We start from the raw sequence: 17,393 nt of genomic DNA, 5'->3' as shown, positions 1-17,393 counted from the left end.
GCTACAAGAGCATGGAGGGATCCACACCATACACACCATATCACTTTAACTGCCATGGCTTCCCACAAAGAATCATGGGAACTATAGTTTCTTAAGGTAACAGGGAGGGATCGCCTAACAACTTTAAGCAGCTTTAACAAACTACAGTTCCCAGGATTTTTTCCCCTAGAGGCAATGACTGTTAAAGTGGCAGTGCTTTACTTTGGGGTAATGAATCGAAAGGTTTCCATACTCCTTCGAGTCTTATTCTTTGAAGATGGGAGTACAGAGATGTGTTTTGCATTTTCTCTAATGACGGGAAGGCAAACTCTTCTTTCCTCCAAGAGATGTAAAAGAGCTTCTGCTTAGTAAACGACATTCACTAGATAGGATGTTTTTTCATGTTTGGTAAATAGAAAAATGACAGGTGGTGGGTGGGATTTCCCCCCTGATTATTCTTCACTCACAAATAAATCACTGAGGAGCAGCAGCAGCAGCTCAAATGAGAGACACAGCAGTCAGCTAAATAGATCCATAGCTCTGTGTGGTGACAGCTTCCTCCCTCTCTTTATCAGCATGTGACTGGCTCTTGGAGAAGGGGGATGGCACCACTCACTGCTACTCTGCTGGATGGAGACAGCTAGGAAGAGTTGGCTGACAGGTTTAAGCTCCTACTTACATGCAAATCATAACCCAGCCCAGAAGCAGTCACAAAAGCAGGAGGGATTCACAGAGTTTCTTCAGGCTCTCCCAGCTAGCCTTGCTGTTATCTCTCACTAATACAACAGGAACAGCAGCAGCAGCGGTGGAAGGACCAGCTACAGCTGGGATGAAGGCAGCTTTGAAGGTACAGAGTGCTGATTTAAAGGGACAAGGGGAGCCTGGCTGCAAAATCTTCAGTCTTGAGAGGGGTCCAAAGAATTGTGGAAGGAAGGCAAAGTTGAGGGTTTTTTAAAAAAATGAAAATACTTATTTATGGCTGGGTGGTGGAAAGGAGCTGAGGCAGAAGTATATAAACAATGGACCTGAGTGCCTTGGGAATGAAAGGCACAGGGGTGCTGAAGAAGGGTTTTAGACTTTGGGATGGCACACTCTGAACATCATGAAGGGTCACAGGGAGAAAGCTATAAGGAACTGAGTCCAGGTGTGTGAGAGAGAGGTAGTAAAGAAATGGGTCCACCCAGGTCAGCGGGATGACTAAGCTTGCAATATTAAATACACTTTCTCTGGATTAAGCCCCATTGGGAATTGCATCCAAATAAATATTGAATGGATTGACTGCCAGTGCAAGTGGAAGCAAGTTCCAATCGACATGCAAAGGACGGGAGCATAACTGTGGGCACAGTAGCAGTCCTGCTGCATGAAAACATGTCCCACTGAACTCTGAGGAAAAGGACCCAGAATCGAAATGTTATCTCCAAATGTTTTCTAGGAACTATTGCATGGGAACATTGCAAGTGGAATCTCACAGTATGGAGGACGTAGAAGAAGGCTTGGGTGTTAGGGAGAAACTTTATTTATTTTTTAATTATTAAATGGAATGAGAAAGCTATGTAGGAAGTTGGGTGAAGAGTAAAGGGAAGAAAATAGGGTGGTCAGCTTCTTCCACACTAGGGCTCTTGAACAGCAACCAGATACCCAGAGTGACCAAAGCACCACAGGTGAAGTTTTCTCCTTCCTACCAGGGTCAGCTTCATCTGCTCAATTTGACTTTCCACAGAGCCCTTAAAAGCCCCAAGAGCCCCGCTAGGGGACAACCTCCCCCCGCAACCCCCTCAGAAGTTGGCAACCGGCCGTGACATCCGGCTAGGCCACGGGCAAGGCTGCTAACCAGCGCTAGATGCCTGCCTAGGCAAGGGCGACTCTTAAAGTTACGCGCCCGATCCTGTGCTGCGCCAGTTTGCTTGGAAGGGAAGCGCAGGCAAGAGCAGCCGGCGGTGGGGTGCGGAAGGCGCGCGCGGGAGAGAAACGGCGGTGCGGGCTCCTCAGGGAACGGCGGGCCGACTAAGCCTCGGGCCACCTGGCAGGCCGGGCCGCCCCCCTGGAGCTGGGCCGCTGCCCCGTCTCCTGCCCCGCCACCCGGGCGCCGCCGGAGCTGCTGCTGCTCCTGAAGCCGCCGGGTGGTGGCGGCGGCGGTTCTGGCGCCTGCTTTCCCGCCCATCCTCTTCTCCCCCTCAGAGCGCGCTTGACCGCCCAGTGGCCGCTGCCGCCTCAGGGACTCCGCGTTTGGGAGTCGGAGGGTGGGGGAGAAGCTGCTGCTGCCGCTGAGGCGGCGCCATCCCCACCACGCCTGGCCGCTCTCCTCCTCCTCCTCCTCGGCATCTTTCCTTCGCCTCACGCCGCCACCCCTCCCCACCCCCGCCATTTTCAGCCGGGAAGCGGAGAGGACTTTGCAGAAACCAACTTTTGCCGGCCTGCTGTTGCAAACTCCGCCTGACTTTCTCCCTCTTTCTCTCCCCCTCTTTGCCTCTTCCTCCCTCCGTGCTGCGGGAAGTTGTCGATGAGCGCCCCGCCGGTCATCCGGCCGCCCAGCCCCTCGCAGCCGGGCAGCGGCGGCGGCGGCATCTCCTTCCACCTCCAGATCGGCCTCAGCCGGGAGCCGGTGCTCTTGCTGCAAGACTCCTCGGGGGAGTTCAGTCTGGCCCATGTCCGGGAAATGGCTTGCTCCATCGTCGACCAAAAGGTGAGCAGCCTCCTGTTGGGTGGGTGTGCTTCTTTCCTTTCTCCCTCCGTCTCTCGCCTCCCCCTCCCCCAAGCCTTTGGATTGTTGGGATCGAGTGCCTCTGAGCGTGTGCAGAATGCCTGCCGATCCTACCCCGGCAGCTGTCCACACGGGTTTTGTTTTTTTGGGGGGAGGCGGAGTAAAGCGACAAGAAAGCGTTAGTTTCAGAGAAGTTACACCCCGGGGACCTACTATTTATTTTGGAAAGGCAATGGTGGTCTCAAATGCACGTGTGACTATAGCCCCACCGCTTTGTCTGCTATTAATTAATTGACCCGAAGGTCCCAGGGCGGGTTACTGCATTGCAACTCACCCATCAACTCATCCTCTCCCCCCCCCCCCGCCGCCCTCCTTATACTTTTCGTTGCAACTTGTGCTCGTTGCGTCTCTGCAAGGTTGCGATTGCTACACGCGGCGGTCGGTTTCTTTTAACCTCCCCCCCCCCCCCAGTTAACAGAGGTACTGCTCCCCACTCGATCTCCTCCCCAGGGTTTTGAAAAAGGGGGGAGTTTGGAAAGAAGACGGGGAGGGGCCGTTTTGAGGCAGGGGCTCCCCTGCAGCTGTCTAAATAATAACAACCCGGCCCCGCAGGACCCGCTGGGGAAGGAAAGTTTCCACTTTGCAAGCCAGAAAACAAAACAAAGTCGGCACGCTTGGTAGGCTGAGCTCAGGCCAGCAATTCGACGCCCGCAAGCCGGCGCTGGGGCACGTGGGATGCCAGCTCTGACCTTGCGGACGGGAGCTTACCCGGCCTTTTGGTTAAGGGGAGAGGCAGGCTGCAAGGAATAGCCCCAGGATGAAAGGTGAGGAGGGTAGGATGGCCGCAATGAAGGGTGCTAGGCACCCAATCCTGAACAAGTTTACTCGTAGCAAGCCCCATCCATCCCCGCCAGAGAATAAATGTACTGTACCTAGAATTGCAGCCTTATAACTCAGTTTTATGCGGGCCTGCTCAGAAGTGAGCACTGAACTGCTCAGTTCAGCTTTAAGTTGCAATCCTGTTTACAGCTTACCTAGATGAAAGTCCCCTTGAACTTCTGGGCTTTACTTCTCTGTAAGCAAATAGATAATATGGGTGTTGTGGAATTTTTATACTTTTCAGCAGTCTTGCTCATTCCTCAAGTGAGCTGCAGACCTTAAAGTGCTGTCACACACTTTCAATGTCCTTTTCTTATTACCACCTCCCAACACTTCTTAATTGTGCTCTGCCCTGTTTTAACCCCATCCCCTCCAGTGTCAAAACTTTGATATCCCCTCCCCATGCATGAGTCAATTTGCTGTCTTCTAGTGAATACCTTAAAGCAAGGCAGGGAACTTGCAGTCCTTCCATGGCTGGTGAACTCCAAATCCCATCAGCCCCAGCAAGCATGGCCAATGGTAAGTGATGATGGGAGTTGTAGTGCAGCAAATATCTGGCGCGCCACAGGTTCCCCAGCCCTGCTGCAAAGTTTGAATGGGAGATGTGTATCTGTAGATGTGTGAGGCATACACTTGACTGAGGAAAAGACTAGTCAGAGCTCACAACCAGCACACTTGTGGAGTGTTCATTGTTATTTATACCATTTCCACCGAGTAGACCTGTATGTGCCTTACATGTGGTTTCCAGGTAGTCTCTCATCTAGGGCCAACCCTCCCTTACTGTAAATTGCAAAACAGAATGGTTCTGCCACCAGGCTATTTTGTTGGTAGGCTTGACTCTTCCCCCTTTGAAAATAATGGCGTTTGCTTCAGGACATGCAGTCACGCAGGAAACCTTCAGAGACAGTCTTACGGCATGAGCCAATTTCAACACCATATATTCAGGTGTGTGAAAGGGACCAAGAAGGCAGCAACTGATGGAGTCTGTTGGCTATGAAAGTTTGGCTCACTAGAAATCAGGGAGTCTAGGGGAGCGCCAAAACCAGCACACTCACATGTCACCGTTGGTTGAGTTTTTGCCATCTTGGTGCTAACTGTCATTTGTTTCCTATATAGTTCAGCTTCCTTCCTGCTAAATTTCTGCCTTTGTACCTTCTTTTTTGGAGGGGCGGGGGGGGGGGAGGTAGGTCATGATGCTGCCAAATAGTAATAAAAGTCCTGGATTTCTAATTTCTCATGTGTGCGGCTGTTCTTTTTAATATCCCTCTAATGATAGTGTGTCAGGATGTCAAAAGGAACAAGAAAATCTGGTCTATAGACAAAATAAACTGTAGAGTTTAGTAAATTCTTATGTCTACGACATGCACCTTTTTAATATTTCTTGAATAAACCAGAAAGTTGGATATGCAATGGACAGTAGGTTCCTATATACTCTGATTTGACCAGTGCATTGTACAATTTCGTATAGCTCACTGTGTGTGTGTGGGGGGGGGGGGGGAGGATATGCCAGTCAGATACAATGCTCAGACAATGTCCCACCTTATTTTACTCTTACCTATGTTAGCCATGACCTAAATTGACACACTCTCTTCCTGTTTCATAGATTTATTTGTTTGTTTTATTAGGAGTCAGAGCAGGATAAAAAGAGCTCAGTCCCTTTGTAGCAATTCGGTAAAACTGAGCGGTGGTGATTTGCTCAAGGCCATCAAGTGACCTTCATGGCCGAGTGAGTGTTTGAACAGGGACTTCCCACATCAAAGCCCAACGCTCTGTCCAATATTCTACACTGCCTGTAAGTAGATGGGGTGTCTGTGTGGGTAGCTAGCTATATATAGTTTGCAACTTTTGAAGCAGAGCTGAGTTAGTGTTTCAGCATACTCTGCAATGAGAAAAGGGGGAAAGAAAGAAAATCGAGTAAAAGGTTGATGTGAAATTGCAGGATGGTGGGGTGAGGAAAGAGATGTCTGTGTACTGTTGTTTTTTGACCTTCTGTTTAAATTGTGTTTTTCTAGCAGCAAGCTGTTGTGGGTTTGAACACTGGGGAAATGTGAAATCGAGCAACAGAAACACTACTGCAAGGAAAGATATGCCAATGCTGCATAACAAATCAGTGCCGACTGCATATCTATTAAAAAAATAATGACAGCCTGAAAATCTCTAAGGTGCCAAAGCACTTCTAGTCATGGAAAGTTGTGGAATAGCTATTGGAAATCGTTACGATGCCCTAAAAACATAATATCCTGTTTGGTTAGATAGATGTATGATGAAAACAGATATTCTTGTTCCAGGCAATCACAGTTCCAAGGAGCAGTCATGCAAGTTTCACATGCTTTCTGGAGTTTTGATTTTAACATTTTGCTGGGAGGGGACACCTCCTAGCCACATGCAGATGATTCTCTTAACTGAAGGGTGGAGACTGAAACTTTTTAGATTGTGGAGGGGAAAATGGCAGCAGCACAAATATGGAACTTATGTGTACTTGCTGCCCGTTTTCTTTCCTACTGGAAAGATTTTGCCTGAAAAGGCTCAAGCAGGATCCAGGATATAAGGTGCGGGATTTTTGGTATCACTGTGCCAAAACCTGTCATCCCAATTTATTGAAAGCTTCCTCCATAAAGAGGTTCCTGTTCTCCTGCCATATTCACAAGGTGCTTTAGATTTTTGGGGGGATGTGTGAGTATAGGGTTCAGCTCACCTTACCATGGCGAGGTAGCCAAAGTGGTTTGTGTGTGTTCCTTTCCATGAAACATTTATCCCGAGCTCTTCAACCTTCCCAGCTGCCTGTACGTACTGATCTAAAAAAGGGGAAGAGTTGCCTCATGTTGCCTTTCCTTTAATTGAAGACTGGGAAGCTAAAGAGTCTTAATACCAAACTTCTGGGGTTGGTGCACTCTCTGATTTCATAGTTAAGAGAAGTCTTTGCTTTGACTTTGACAATCGCTCCTCCCGCCCCCGCCCCCCGGTACTCACTAATTTCTTTAAAAGTTCACTTTAAAAAATTACAATGAAATGACAGTCAGGAGCTTGGTAGATGGCCTCCATGGCTTCCTGCTCTTACAGAAAAGCCCAGCCAAGGCTGTTATGAAGTTTTCAGGACATGTGAGCACCTGGGGAGGCTGCAGAGCACAAACTACTGGAGAAAGAGCACTTGCACCATCCCTCAGGCACAGAGCAACATAGGAAGCTGACTGGCATTAATTCTCCAGGATATCGGACAGGGAGTCACTGCCTGTCCTATCTGGAGATACTGGGGATTGAACCTGCATGCAAAGCAGATGGTGAACCAAGTAGCTATGACTCTTCCCTAGTTGGTCCTACACTGGTTTTCAGTGTTTAGTCTGCTTCTCTAGGTCCTGCCTCCCCTTTTTGGTCCTCATCTCTGGAATGCAGAGTTACTGGCATTATGAAAAGAAAGGGCTAAGTTTTTGCCTTCTAGGTGGTAAAGTGATAGGAGTTGTGGGAAGGCAAGGTAAACAGCACATTCTCTTGTTCTGACACCTGCGGTGTGCTTAGCATGCTTTTTGATGCTTATGAAAAGCTTGTTCTTGGGGGACAAATTGAGCTTGGTGCAAATGGCTGTGATGATAAGTGTGTCAGGTCCCAGGCTGCCCTGGACAAAAGGGATGTGAAGGTAGGCAGGAGTCTTTCAAGTGGGCTGGTGCCGAATTTCAGCCTGGGGAATTGGCAGGTGACCTCTGTGCATAATGAGGGTAATTGAATAGCACTTAGTCAGCAGCCTGAACTATCTAGTTATAGAACCGCTGAAGACAAAGATGCTGTAACACTGGATAGAAATCGTTACCTACTTTGGAACCAAAGTATGCAGCTACTATATTTTGTATTTAATTTGTGATTTTGGAAAAATCCAAAATCTTGTGACTGACTGGTTCTAGGAAGCAGAGGAGGACATGCTTAAGGCTTGTGGGATCTGCTTTGTATTTTGCTAGAACCATGAGATTAATAAAATGGAGCCTTGTGCAAAAGGTATACATTTAGAATTACCGTATTTTTCGCCCTATAGGACGCACCGTCCCATAAGGCGCACCTAGTTTTTTTGGGGGGAAATAAAGGAAAAAAATTATTTCCCCCCCAGGCGCGGGGTTGGGGAAGCCTGAGCTTCCCCCGACCCCAGCCCCCAAACAGGCAGCTCTCTGCAAGCCGTGGGAGCCCAGTGCTGGCTCCCGCTGCTAGCGGAGAGGTCCGTGAAGCCTGGACGCGCTGAGCTCAGCGCGCGCAGGCTTCAGCATGCAGGCACCTCTCCGCCAGCAGCGGGAGCGCTCCCGCTGCTGGCGGAGAGGTCCGCGAAGCCTGGACGCGCTGAGCTCAGCGCGCGCAGGCTTCCGCATGCAGGCACCTCTCCGCCAGCAGCGGGAGCGCTCCCGCTGCTGGCGGAGAGGTCCGCGAAGCCTGGACGCGCTGAGCTCAGCGCGCGCAGGCTTCAGCATGCAGGCACCTCTCCGCCAGCAGCGGGAGCGCTCCCGCTGCTGGCGGAGAGGTCCGCGAAGCCTGGACGCGCTGAGCTCAGCGCGCGCAGGCTTCAGCATGCAGGCAGCTCTCCGCCAGCAGCGGGAGCACTCCCGCTGCTGGCGGAGAGGTCCGCGAAGCCTGGACGCGCTGAGCTCAGCGCTCGCAGGCTTCAGCATGCAGGCACCTCTCCGCCAGCAGCGGGAGCGCTCCCGCTGCTGGCGGAGAGGTCCGCGAAGCCTGGACGCGCTGAGCTCAGCGCGCGCAGGCTTCAGCATGCAGGCAGCTCTCCGCCAGCAGCGGGAGCGCTCCCGCTGCTGGCGGAGAGGTCCGCGAAGCCTGGACGCGCTGAGCTCAGCGCGCGCAGGCTTCAGCATGCAGGCACCTCTCCGCAAGCAGCGGGAGCGCTCCTGCTGTTTGCGGAGAGGTCCGCGAAGCCTGCATTCGCCCCATAGGACGCACCCAGATTTCCCCTTCATTTTTGGAGGGGAAAAAGTGCGTCCTATAGGGCGAAAAATACAGTAAATAATATGGTGTCTTTGAGCGCTGCTGAGCACAGGGACTCTGGGCTGATGTAATCCTGTTGATTTCCCTGAATCTTTCATGGTTTTGATCCTTAAACTATGGTGTCCTTCTGGAATAGGGTAGGAGTACTGTACTTTGAAATTCAGTATCTTCTGGAATAGGGTAGGGGTACCATACTTTGAAATTCAGTACCTACTTTGCTGAGAGTTTCTAGAAGGTTAATCTGAGATATTGTTGTTCCTCCTCTTAGAGCCCTTGATCTGTACCATGTTGCTTAATATCTAGATGAAACCAGTGAATGAGGTCATTTTGAGGTTTGGTGTGGGTTTTCATCATTATGTGGGTGACATCCATCTCTGTCTCCCTTTTCCATCTGGACAAGGTGATGCATTCTCTGTTTTCTTCATTAAATGAAAATACTCGGTTGCATTTTGATAGAAGCTTCTGGTTTGCATATGGTTTCTATTTTCTAGTCCCCCAAATGTTGGCAGATTAATTTGTGCATTGTGTATTGTTACAGGAGTTTACCCATAATTTTAAAACCATGTCGTGAGTTGGAAATGGGTTAATCATCCCACCCACCCCCTGCTTTCCCACTCTAAATTGCTCAATTCAAAGTTCTTGCATAGGAAGACAATATGTTTGCTTTTGTCCTTGGATACTTAGGTAGGTTTTAAAAAATAAAAATGAAGAGAATTGTATGTTGTGTTAAATGTAAGGATACAATCCTGTGTAAGAATAAGAATAGGATGCAATCCTATGCACTTGAATACAGTGTCCTTTACTCCTCCAGTACCTCAAAGGCCATCTCTCCCCACATGAATTACAGACCCTCAACCCAGATTCAGCAATCATCAGCTGAGGCCCTTCTTTGTGTGCCACCTCCACAAGAGGTCTGGAAGGTGGCAACATGGGAATGGGTCTTTTATGCAGTGGCTCCCTGTTTGTGGAATGCTTTCCCCAGGGAGGCTTGCCTGGCGCCTTCCTTACATATCTTTTGGCGCCATACAAAAACGCTTCTCTCTAACCAGGCCTTGGGCTGATTAATGTCCAATGGCCTTTTAAATGTGTTTGTGAGGAGATTATTGGTTTGTATTTATATTTGTTTTATTAGATATTCTGTGTTCTCATTTTGTATTTTTATGTTGTGAACAGCTCTGATCTTTGGATGAAGGGCAGTATACACATGTAATAATAAAATACAGTACTTCAGTGTAGCTTTTGTGAAATACAATGCAGACACTCTTAACAAGACATCTAAGTAAATTGGCATAAGCGTTCAAGAAATAAATTCTAATGGGGAAAGGTGGGAATGATCTAGAAGTGGGATAGTGCATCTTTGATGATGTGCTAACTTTTGTATGAAAAAAGTAAGCACACAATCTATAGAAGATCACATGATAAAACTGCCTCTCTAGAAGGGTTCCGAGTTTCTTAGTTCAGTGTAGGTTAAACTTTGTAGTTGGAATTGTATTTTGATATGTTATAGAAAGCCAGTGCATATTCTGCATAGTTGATACAATGTGATTCCAGGTATTCTGTATTCTGAAAAATGATGTCACATAAACTTGCATCGCTTGTAAATCTGTAAACTTTTTGTGAATAAAACATGGTTGTGTGCTGTTTCCACAGGGAAGTGTCATACTTGCTCACACATATATTTTAAATCTGTACTACAAGTGATTATGAAGTTAATCTGATTAGATTTGCACTGCAAGGATCTTCTGACAATTGTTATTTAAAAACATTCTGAACAGAAGATGAAAGCATCTAGGAAAAAATTGCTAAACTTCAATTAGTTATGCTAAATTTCCCACCTATTTTCAGTGTATCATGATTAATCCCAGAGTATGGTTTTACAGCTTAATTACAATATCAGTTACCTATAAGTAAGTTCCACTGATTTCAGTGGCTTTGGATGTAAGAAATCCAGCTTTATATCCTACTGTATTCTGAAGCTCACTGGGTAACTTTGTGCAAGTTTCAGCACAACTTAACCTAACAGGGTTATACTGAGGATAAAATATACCCCCATGTAAACTGTTGGAGGAAGATCAGTAAGCTTGTGTCTTTTGAAGTTGGTTGGGTTTTAGTGTTTAAGCTTGCATCTTTCCCCCTGACTTGTTCAGGAATAAGTGCTTTTAAAAAGGTAAAGGTACCCCTGCCCGTACGGGCCAGTCTTGACAGACTCTAGGGTTGTGCGCCCATCTCACTCAAGAGGCCGGGGGCCAGCGCTGTCCGAAGACACTTCCGGGTCACGTGGCCAGCGTGACATCGCTGCTCTGGCGAGCCAGAGCCGCACACGGAAACGCCGTTTACCTTCCCGCTAGTAAGCGGTCCCTATTTATCTACTTACACCCAGAGGTGCTTTCGAACTGCTAGGTTGGCAGGCGCTGGGACCGAACAGCGGGAGCGCACCCCACCGCGGGGATTCGAACCGCCAACCTTTCGATCGGCAAGCCCTAGGCACTGAGGCTTTAGCCCACAGCGCCACCCACGTCCCTTATAAGTGCTTTTAATCATGTACAAAATTCCTACCAATGAAAAGCAGCTACTATCTTACTGTATGCAATGATGGAACAATAACTTCCATATGAAAGAAATATGGGCTTCAGACTAAGTAAGCCTCAGCACGTCTCATTTAAAAATTAAGATGTATTAGCATAAGTTCTTGAACCCATAGTTTTTGAAAAAGACAGCACACAATCCTATTGCTTTCCTATGCTATGATTTTGTTATTGTTTTGCTATGTTATAAAATTGTTGCAATGTTATTGTTTTGCTACGTTGTTGTGAAATTTTTGTAGCGTTTCTTTGAAATGCATCCCTGTTTCTTTGTTGTAAGCCACTTTGAGCCTGATGTTGCATGTGTGTGGAAAAGCAGCGATATTGGTCTTTACAGCCACAGCAGGCTCTGTAACTCAACAATTTGACTTGACCCCCGAAGATGCACTCTTCCATTTTGTCTCCTGAGACAGATGGATTCCAACCTTCTGACTGTGCAGCTGTTGGGCAGTTTGTCTGAGCCCCAAATACAACAGTTGCACCTTTGCAGAAAGACACAGCTGCTTAAGCTTGGGCTGAGAGACCAGCAGCCCATCATCTCTGACATACAGATATGGCTATGTTGGGGGAAGGAGAGAATTATCTGACTGCATCCCAGCTGGAGTCATTACCTGACTTGTTCTGCATGGTTCCCTCCTGCTTCCTGAGTCTGAAGTACCAAAACAAACAAACATGATGCAATTGTATTTAATTGTATGCCTCCCTTCTTTATTCAACCTTTGATCAGGGGGCCTCCAACCTTCAGCCCATAATGCTAGAGATGCCACTGAAGAGCAACTACGGATGTTTGTGTACCATAAAGTCCTACTTAGATGTTAAAAAGTGACTTTTGAAAGCCACAGGAGACCTATGAGTTCATGATTAGATATCTACCTTTTGGTTATTCACATGGACAAACCATTGCTGGCCTGGGAAGTTTCTGGCGTGTGTGCCCAGTGTTCAAGTGTTGGTGGACAGACTGCTGCTTCTATTTTGGTCTCCTGGCACTTGGGAATTCAAATGCTGACAGCAGGGTACATTTGGCACACTTGTTTGAGCAATATGGAACAATTTGCTCTGTGTACCCAGATTGTGATGCCCATGCTTTTTGCTTGTGGCATAAATGCCTTGGTTTTGTGTGTGTGTGTGTGTGTGTGTGTGTGAGAGAGAGAGAGAGAGAGAAGAGTTTAAGGCAAAAATATTAACCTCAAGGCCTCCTTTCCTACTTTAAATGTATCCTTGTGACTTGAGAATTGCTTGAAGCTTTAGAATGATACAATAGTTTGCATAAAGTTGACTTTGTTTTGAATAATTTTTTTTAGGGTGAGGTATATCTAAAGTTTTTGGTATGTTACTGCTGTATGTTACATGTGTGCGGAATGACAAAGAGTGGAATGCAAGTTTTCTGCGACTCTGCTTGAGCATCCACAGTTAAAGTTTGCAAATGAAGAAGCATGAGAACCACAAACTTTGATGAGTTAGAATTGTATTACAGTGTGCATTGACCTGATATACTAAAATAAACAAGAACTTCTGTTTGATCTTTTTTTTAAACAAAAAACCTTTCACAGTATGAAATGCTTTTTACACATCTGTATATGTTTATAAAGACTCTGGTCAAAGATAATTGCTAATACATATTCTTTGAGTTGTTTATCATGAAAATATATTGTTACAGAGGTTGTGCGCCACCCCGCAATCTCTGCCAGGAGGTAGGTAGCAAGATTCCAGGTGGTTCTAGGCGCTTACTCAGGGTCATGTTTCCATTGGGAATTCGGGCACATCAGAGAATGTAGTGTTTTAAAATATATGGTTTACTTTACACCTATATACACCTGGGTCTAGGTGGAAGAAGTGAGTTCACAGCATTATATCTCAAGAGGGTCTTGCTCCCCACAGCAGCACAGCATTGGAGTCCAAGGCATCCCACCCACCATTCCTGTGGCTCTGTCCCAGCCTGCCAAAATCGTTCTGCCCCACATGACCTGTGCCTGGAGTTCTGGCACCTCCTTCCCCCTTCCCAGAAAACCCCTTGCCAAGCAATTCCCACCTTCTGTGACAATTTTCCTCTGTGACACCACACCCACATTGCCCTGGAAACCTTTCCCTTTGTTTCGTGTAGGTTTTTTTCTTCTTGTGGATGGCTTAATGGCAGAACTATCATCGCTCTCTCTCCGCACCTCTGTCTGGCAGAAAAACCAGTTCAGCATACCAGCTTTGATTAAACCCCAGTACCCAAGAATCTAGAGGGGGAAATATGGCACCCAGGGATCTGGGGGGTCCCTGTTCCCCCACTAACCCATAACGATACATTTGTTATGCATTGTATTTATGCAATCATGTTCTCAGCTTATATGGTATTATATGATTATAGGCCCTATTCTGAAATTCAGGATGTTAGAGAATTTTTATGTTACAACTATCCTCCCGTCAATCACATGTCACTATGATATCACATTATTAACACACAGGTTGCCCCACTCGCCTTTCAAAATGTGCAAACAGTGCTTGATTTAAGGCAGTCCCCACTGCAGGGATGACAGATCTGAGCAAACTAGAGTAACACATGACCTTCATTTCTGCTGCTTTCATTGCTGCATAAAGGACTGCATTCAGTTTAAACTGGGATGTGTAAAACTGCATCAGACTAGGACCCCTTTGTTATGAGTAGTATAAGTCCCCAGTGGTACTTGCCCAACTCCAGGCATGTTACCATCCTCGGATCTGGAACAAAGCATTTTCATTTTCCAACAACTGGAAATATTTGGAAAATGTGATTTTCCAAAATTTATGTTTTTCTTTCAGAGTGGTATGCAGATTATACATTGAAAGAATAACAGGTGCATGATTTGTTGTAAACCGATAACCAAGTGAGGTTGTGGGTTGGCTTGGGCAAGTTTCTCAAGTTAAACTGCCCTACAGGACTCTGAGTAAGAGTTGGAAAGTGCTTCATATGCTTAGAAATGGTATAGAAATGATTAAGAACGATACTTCTTTTTTTTATAGAGGATTCTCTGAAAGAAGTTTTTAAAAGCCTTTGAGTATCTTCATATGGTTCTGCTCATTCATCACCTCAAGTGTAGAAAATCATCCAAGTGGCCTTGTAGTTGAAAAGGATTAAAAAGTCATCCAGTGACTTTATCAGCACTTGAAAAATATCTCTTCGAGAAAGAGAGCGATTTATACAGCAGGATACAAATGTTATACTTAGCAGACAATTGTTTGAAATGTTGCGTTTTAGTCTCCCATTGTAAATAACAAAACCACTTCTTCAAGTTAAAGATTAATGAGAAACATTGCATGCAACAAGACTATGCTTGTTTGCCAAATTAGGGAAAATAGATTTTCACATTTTTTCAATCATGGTTCCAACTTCACATGGTTTTGGACAATCATATTCCTGCCTCTTTTAATTGCATTGTCATAATACAATGAGGAGAGAAAAAAATATTTGTTTTCAGACAAGCTTATGTGTTAGCTCCATCTGCTACCCTTACTCTGGCAATTTACTGGGCAAAACTAGTTCTGGTCACAATTTCATTTTATTTATTGCATTTATATAACACCTTTAACTTCCAAGGATCTTAAGGTGGTGTACATGGTCGTCCTCCCCATTTCATCCTCACAACAACCCTGTGAGGCAGGTTAGGCTAAGAGATGTTGACTGGCCCAAGGTCACCCAGTGAACTTCATGGCTGAGTGGGAGTTAGAGAGCGTAGTCATTGCTGCTTCCCTCCCCATCCCCAACATCATGCTTTCCATGGGAAGTTAGCTGTGTTCTGCTTGTCCTGATAGTGGAGATAACAGCTGTTAAAAGCACAGGAACCCTGTTTTTCCCATGCCAACCCTAAACTGAAGCATAGGCTGCCATACTGTAGCAAGCCCCAATAAACACAGAGAGGCTTGCATCTGAGTAGATACGTGTGCCATTGTACTGTAAGTTAACCATACAATGAATTTTAATGGGCTCCTGGCTTTAGGGTTTACATAGCAAGTGGCCAAGCTGCTTTGCAAAAGTTTCACATTTTGCAATTGCCATTTGGGAAGGGGATTCTTAACATCCACCCACACCTACTGTGTAGTAGTATTTGCAAAAAATAATGTCTAGGGCAGTGTTTCTCTGCCTTTTTAAACCAATGTAAAAATTCCACATGCACTTAAATCCTGGTTCCCATAATCATTTTTTAAACATTCAAATAGCTTGAAATATAATGATGTTTAATTTTTAAGTTATTTTGTGCATATTTTTGGAAACATGCCCCTTGTCCCAAGATCTGCATATGCCCCCCCTTGGGGGGGCATGTGTTCCAGGTGAGAAGCACTGATCTAGGGAGTAGCTGATCTCATGAACCCACCACAAGAAAAGATGAACCCTGGGTGTTAGGAAAAAAGGAAGGGCAAACTATGGAGAAAACACACAGCTCTGTAGGAACTCAGGGATGCATATTGCCTGGTGTCCAAACAACTAACTCACTTATCAATCATAGTACTGAATTCACTCATTGGCTAAAACACTGAGAGGAAGCTAGGTTGGCTCCTTTTTCAGAAACCGCTTCTTAAAAAACCATCTTTAGATGCGGCCACGATGGCCAATTATCGCCCAGTCTCAAATCTTCCATTCTTGGGCAAGGTGATTGAGCAAGTGGTTGCTGAACAACTCCAGGCACGCCTGGAAGAAGCGGACCATTTGGATCCCTTCCAGTTGGGATTCAGGCCTCCTCATGGGACTGAAACTGCCTTGGTCGCACTGGTTGATGATCTCCGGCGGGCTAGGGACAAAGGTGAGAGCTGTTTCCTAGTTCTGCTGGATCTCTCAGCGGTGTTTGATACCATCGACCATAACATCCTTCTGGACCGTCTTGAGGGGCTGGGAGCTGGGGGCACTGTCATACAGTGGTTCCGCTCCTTCCTCCTGGGCCGTGGTGGTGGGGGATGAGTGGGGGATGAGTGTTCAGACCCCTGGGCTCTCACTTGTGGGGTGCCTCAGGGTTCTGTCCTCTCCCCCATGCTTTTCAACATTTACATGCAGCCGCTGGGAGAGATCATCAGGAGGTTTGGGCTGGGTGTTCATCAGTATGCAGATGATACCCAGCTCTACCTCTCTTTTAAATCAGAACCAGTGAAGGCGGTGAAGGTCCTGTGTGAGTGTCTGGAGGCGGTTGGAGGATGGATAGCGGCTAACAGATTGAGGTTGAATCCTGACAAGACAGAAGTACTGTTTTGGGGGGGCAGGAGGCGGGCAGGTGTGGAGGATTCCCTGGTCCTGAATGGGGTAACTGTGCCCCTGAAGGACCAGGTGTGCAGCCTGGGAGTCATTTTGGACTCACAGCTGTCCATGGAGGCACAGGTTAACTCTGTGTCCAGGGCAGCTGTTTACCAGCTCCATCTGGTACGTAGGCTGAGACCCTATCTGCCTGCGGACTGTCTCGCCAGAGTGGTGCATGCTCCCGCTTGGACTACTGCAATGCGCTCTATGTGGGGCTACCTTTGAAGCTGACTCGGAAACTACAACTAATCCAGAATGCGGCAGCTAGACTGGTGACTGGGGGCGGCCGCCGAAAGCATATAACACTGGTCTTGAAAGACCTACATTGGCTCCCAGTATGTTTCCGAGCACAATTCAAAGTGTTGGTGCTGACCTTTAAAGCCCTAAACAGCCTCGGTCCTGAAGAAGCGTCTCCACCCCCATCGTTCTGCCCGCACGCTGAGGTCCAGCGCCGAGGGCCTTCTGGCGGTTCCCTCATTGCGAGAAGCAAAGCTACAGGGAACCAGGAGAGGGCCTTCTCGGTAGTGGCACCCGCCCTGTGGAACGCCCTTCCAGCAGATGTCAAAGCGATAAACAACTACCTGACATTCAGAAGACATCTTAAGGCAGCCCTGTTCAGGGATGTTTTTAACGTGTGATATTTTATTTTTGCTTTCTATGGAAGCCGCCCAGAGTGGCTGGGGAGGCCCAGCCAGATGGGTGGGGTATAAATAATAAATTATTATTATTATTATTATTATTATTATTTTATTATTAACTGGAGTACATTATCTCCTTAGCACAGTCCTCATCCATAAATGTAGTGTGGTAATCTAATAAATGATTATTGGTTCAATTCCATTTTCTTGCTGTATGTGTCCAGATGTTTTTTTGGGTTACGCATTTCAGAAGGGAAGAGCTTTAGGTTCAGTAAGGTTCCAGATTTCCCCTGCCGTCTCCAGGTAGGACTGGTGAAAACTCAACCTTGCTACCCTGAAGAGTCACCATCAGTCAGGGTCAGATGGACTGATGGTCTTACTTGATATAAGGCAATTTC

The 17,393-nt window shown here is 46.7% G+C and overlaps 1 protein-coding gene across 2 annotated transcripts in view; it reads left to right on the top strand.

Moving 5' to 3' along the window:
• The first annotated feature begins 664 nt into the window (after nucleotides 1-664).
• Nucleotides 665-17,393, top strand: part of PRKD1 (protein kinase D1) — a 95,689-nt gene continuing 78,960 nt past the window's right edge. Inside the window, exons 1-2 of one of the 2 annotated variants that reach the window (XM_083452503.1) lie at nucleotides 665-826; nucleotides 2,474-2,662. In XM_083452503.1, coding sequence (XP_083308629.1) covers nucleotides 809-826; nucleotides 2,474-2,662 — 207 coding nt within the window. In that variant the 5' untranslated portion in view covers nucleotides 665-808. Of the gene's footprint in view, nucleotides 827-2,154; nucleotides 2,663-17,393 lie in introns of those variants that run through there. The other variant, XM_083452504.1, reaches the window with a different exon arrangement.

The sequence above is a fragment of the Podarcis tiliguerta genome (genome assembly GCF_965153285.1).
Source record: "Podarcis tiliguerta genome assembly, chromosome: 1".
Classification (NCBI taxonomy): domain Eukaryota; kingdom Metazoa; phylum Chordata; class Lepidosauria; order Squamata; family Lacertidae; genus Podarcis; species Podarcis tiliguerta.
The sequence above is the reverse complement of the archived record's forward strand: the minus strand, read 5'-3'. Positions and strand labels throughout refer to the sequence as shown.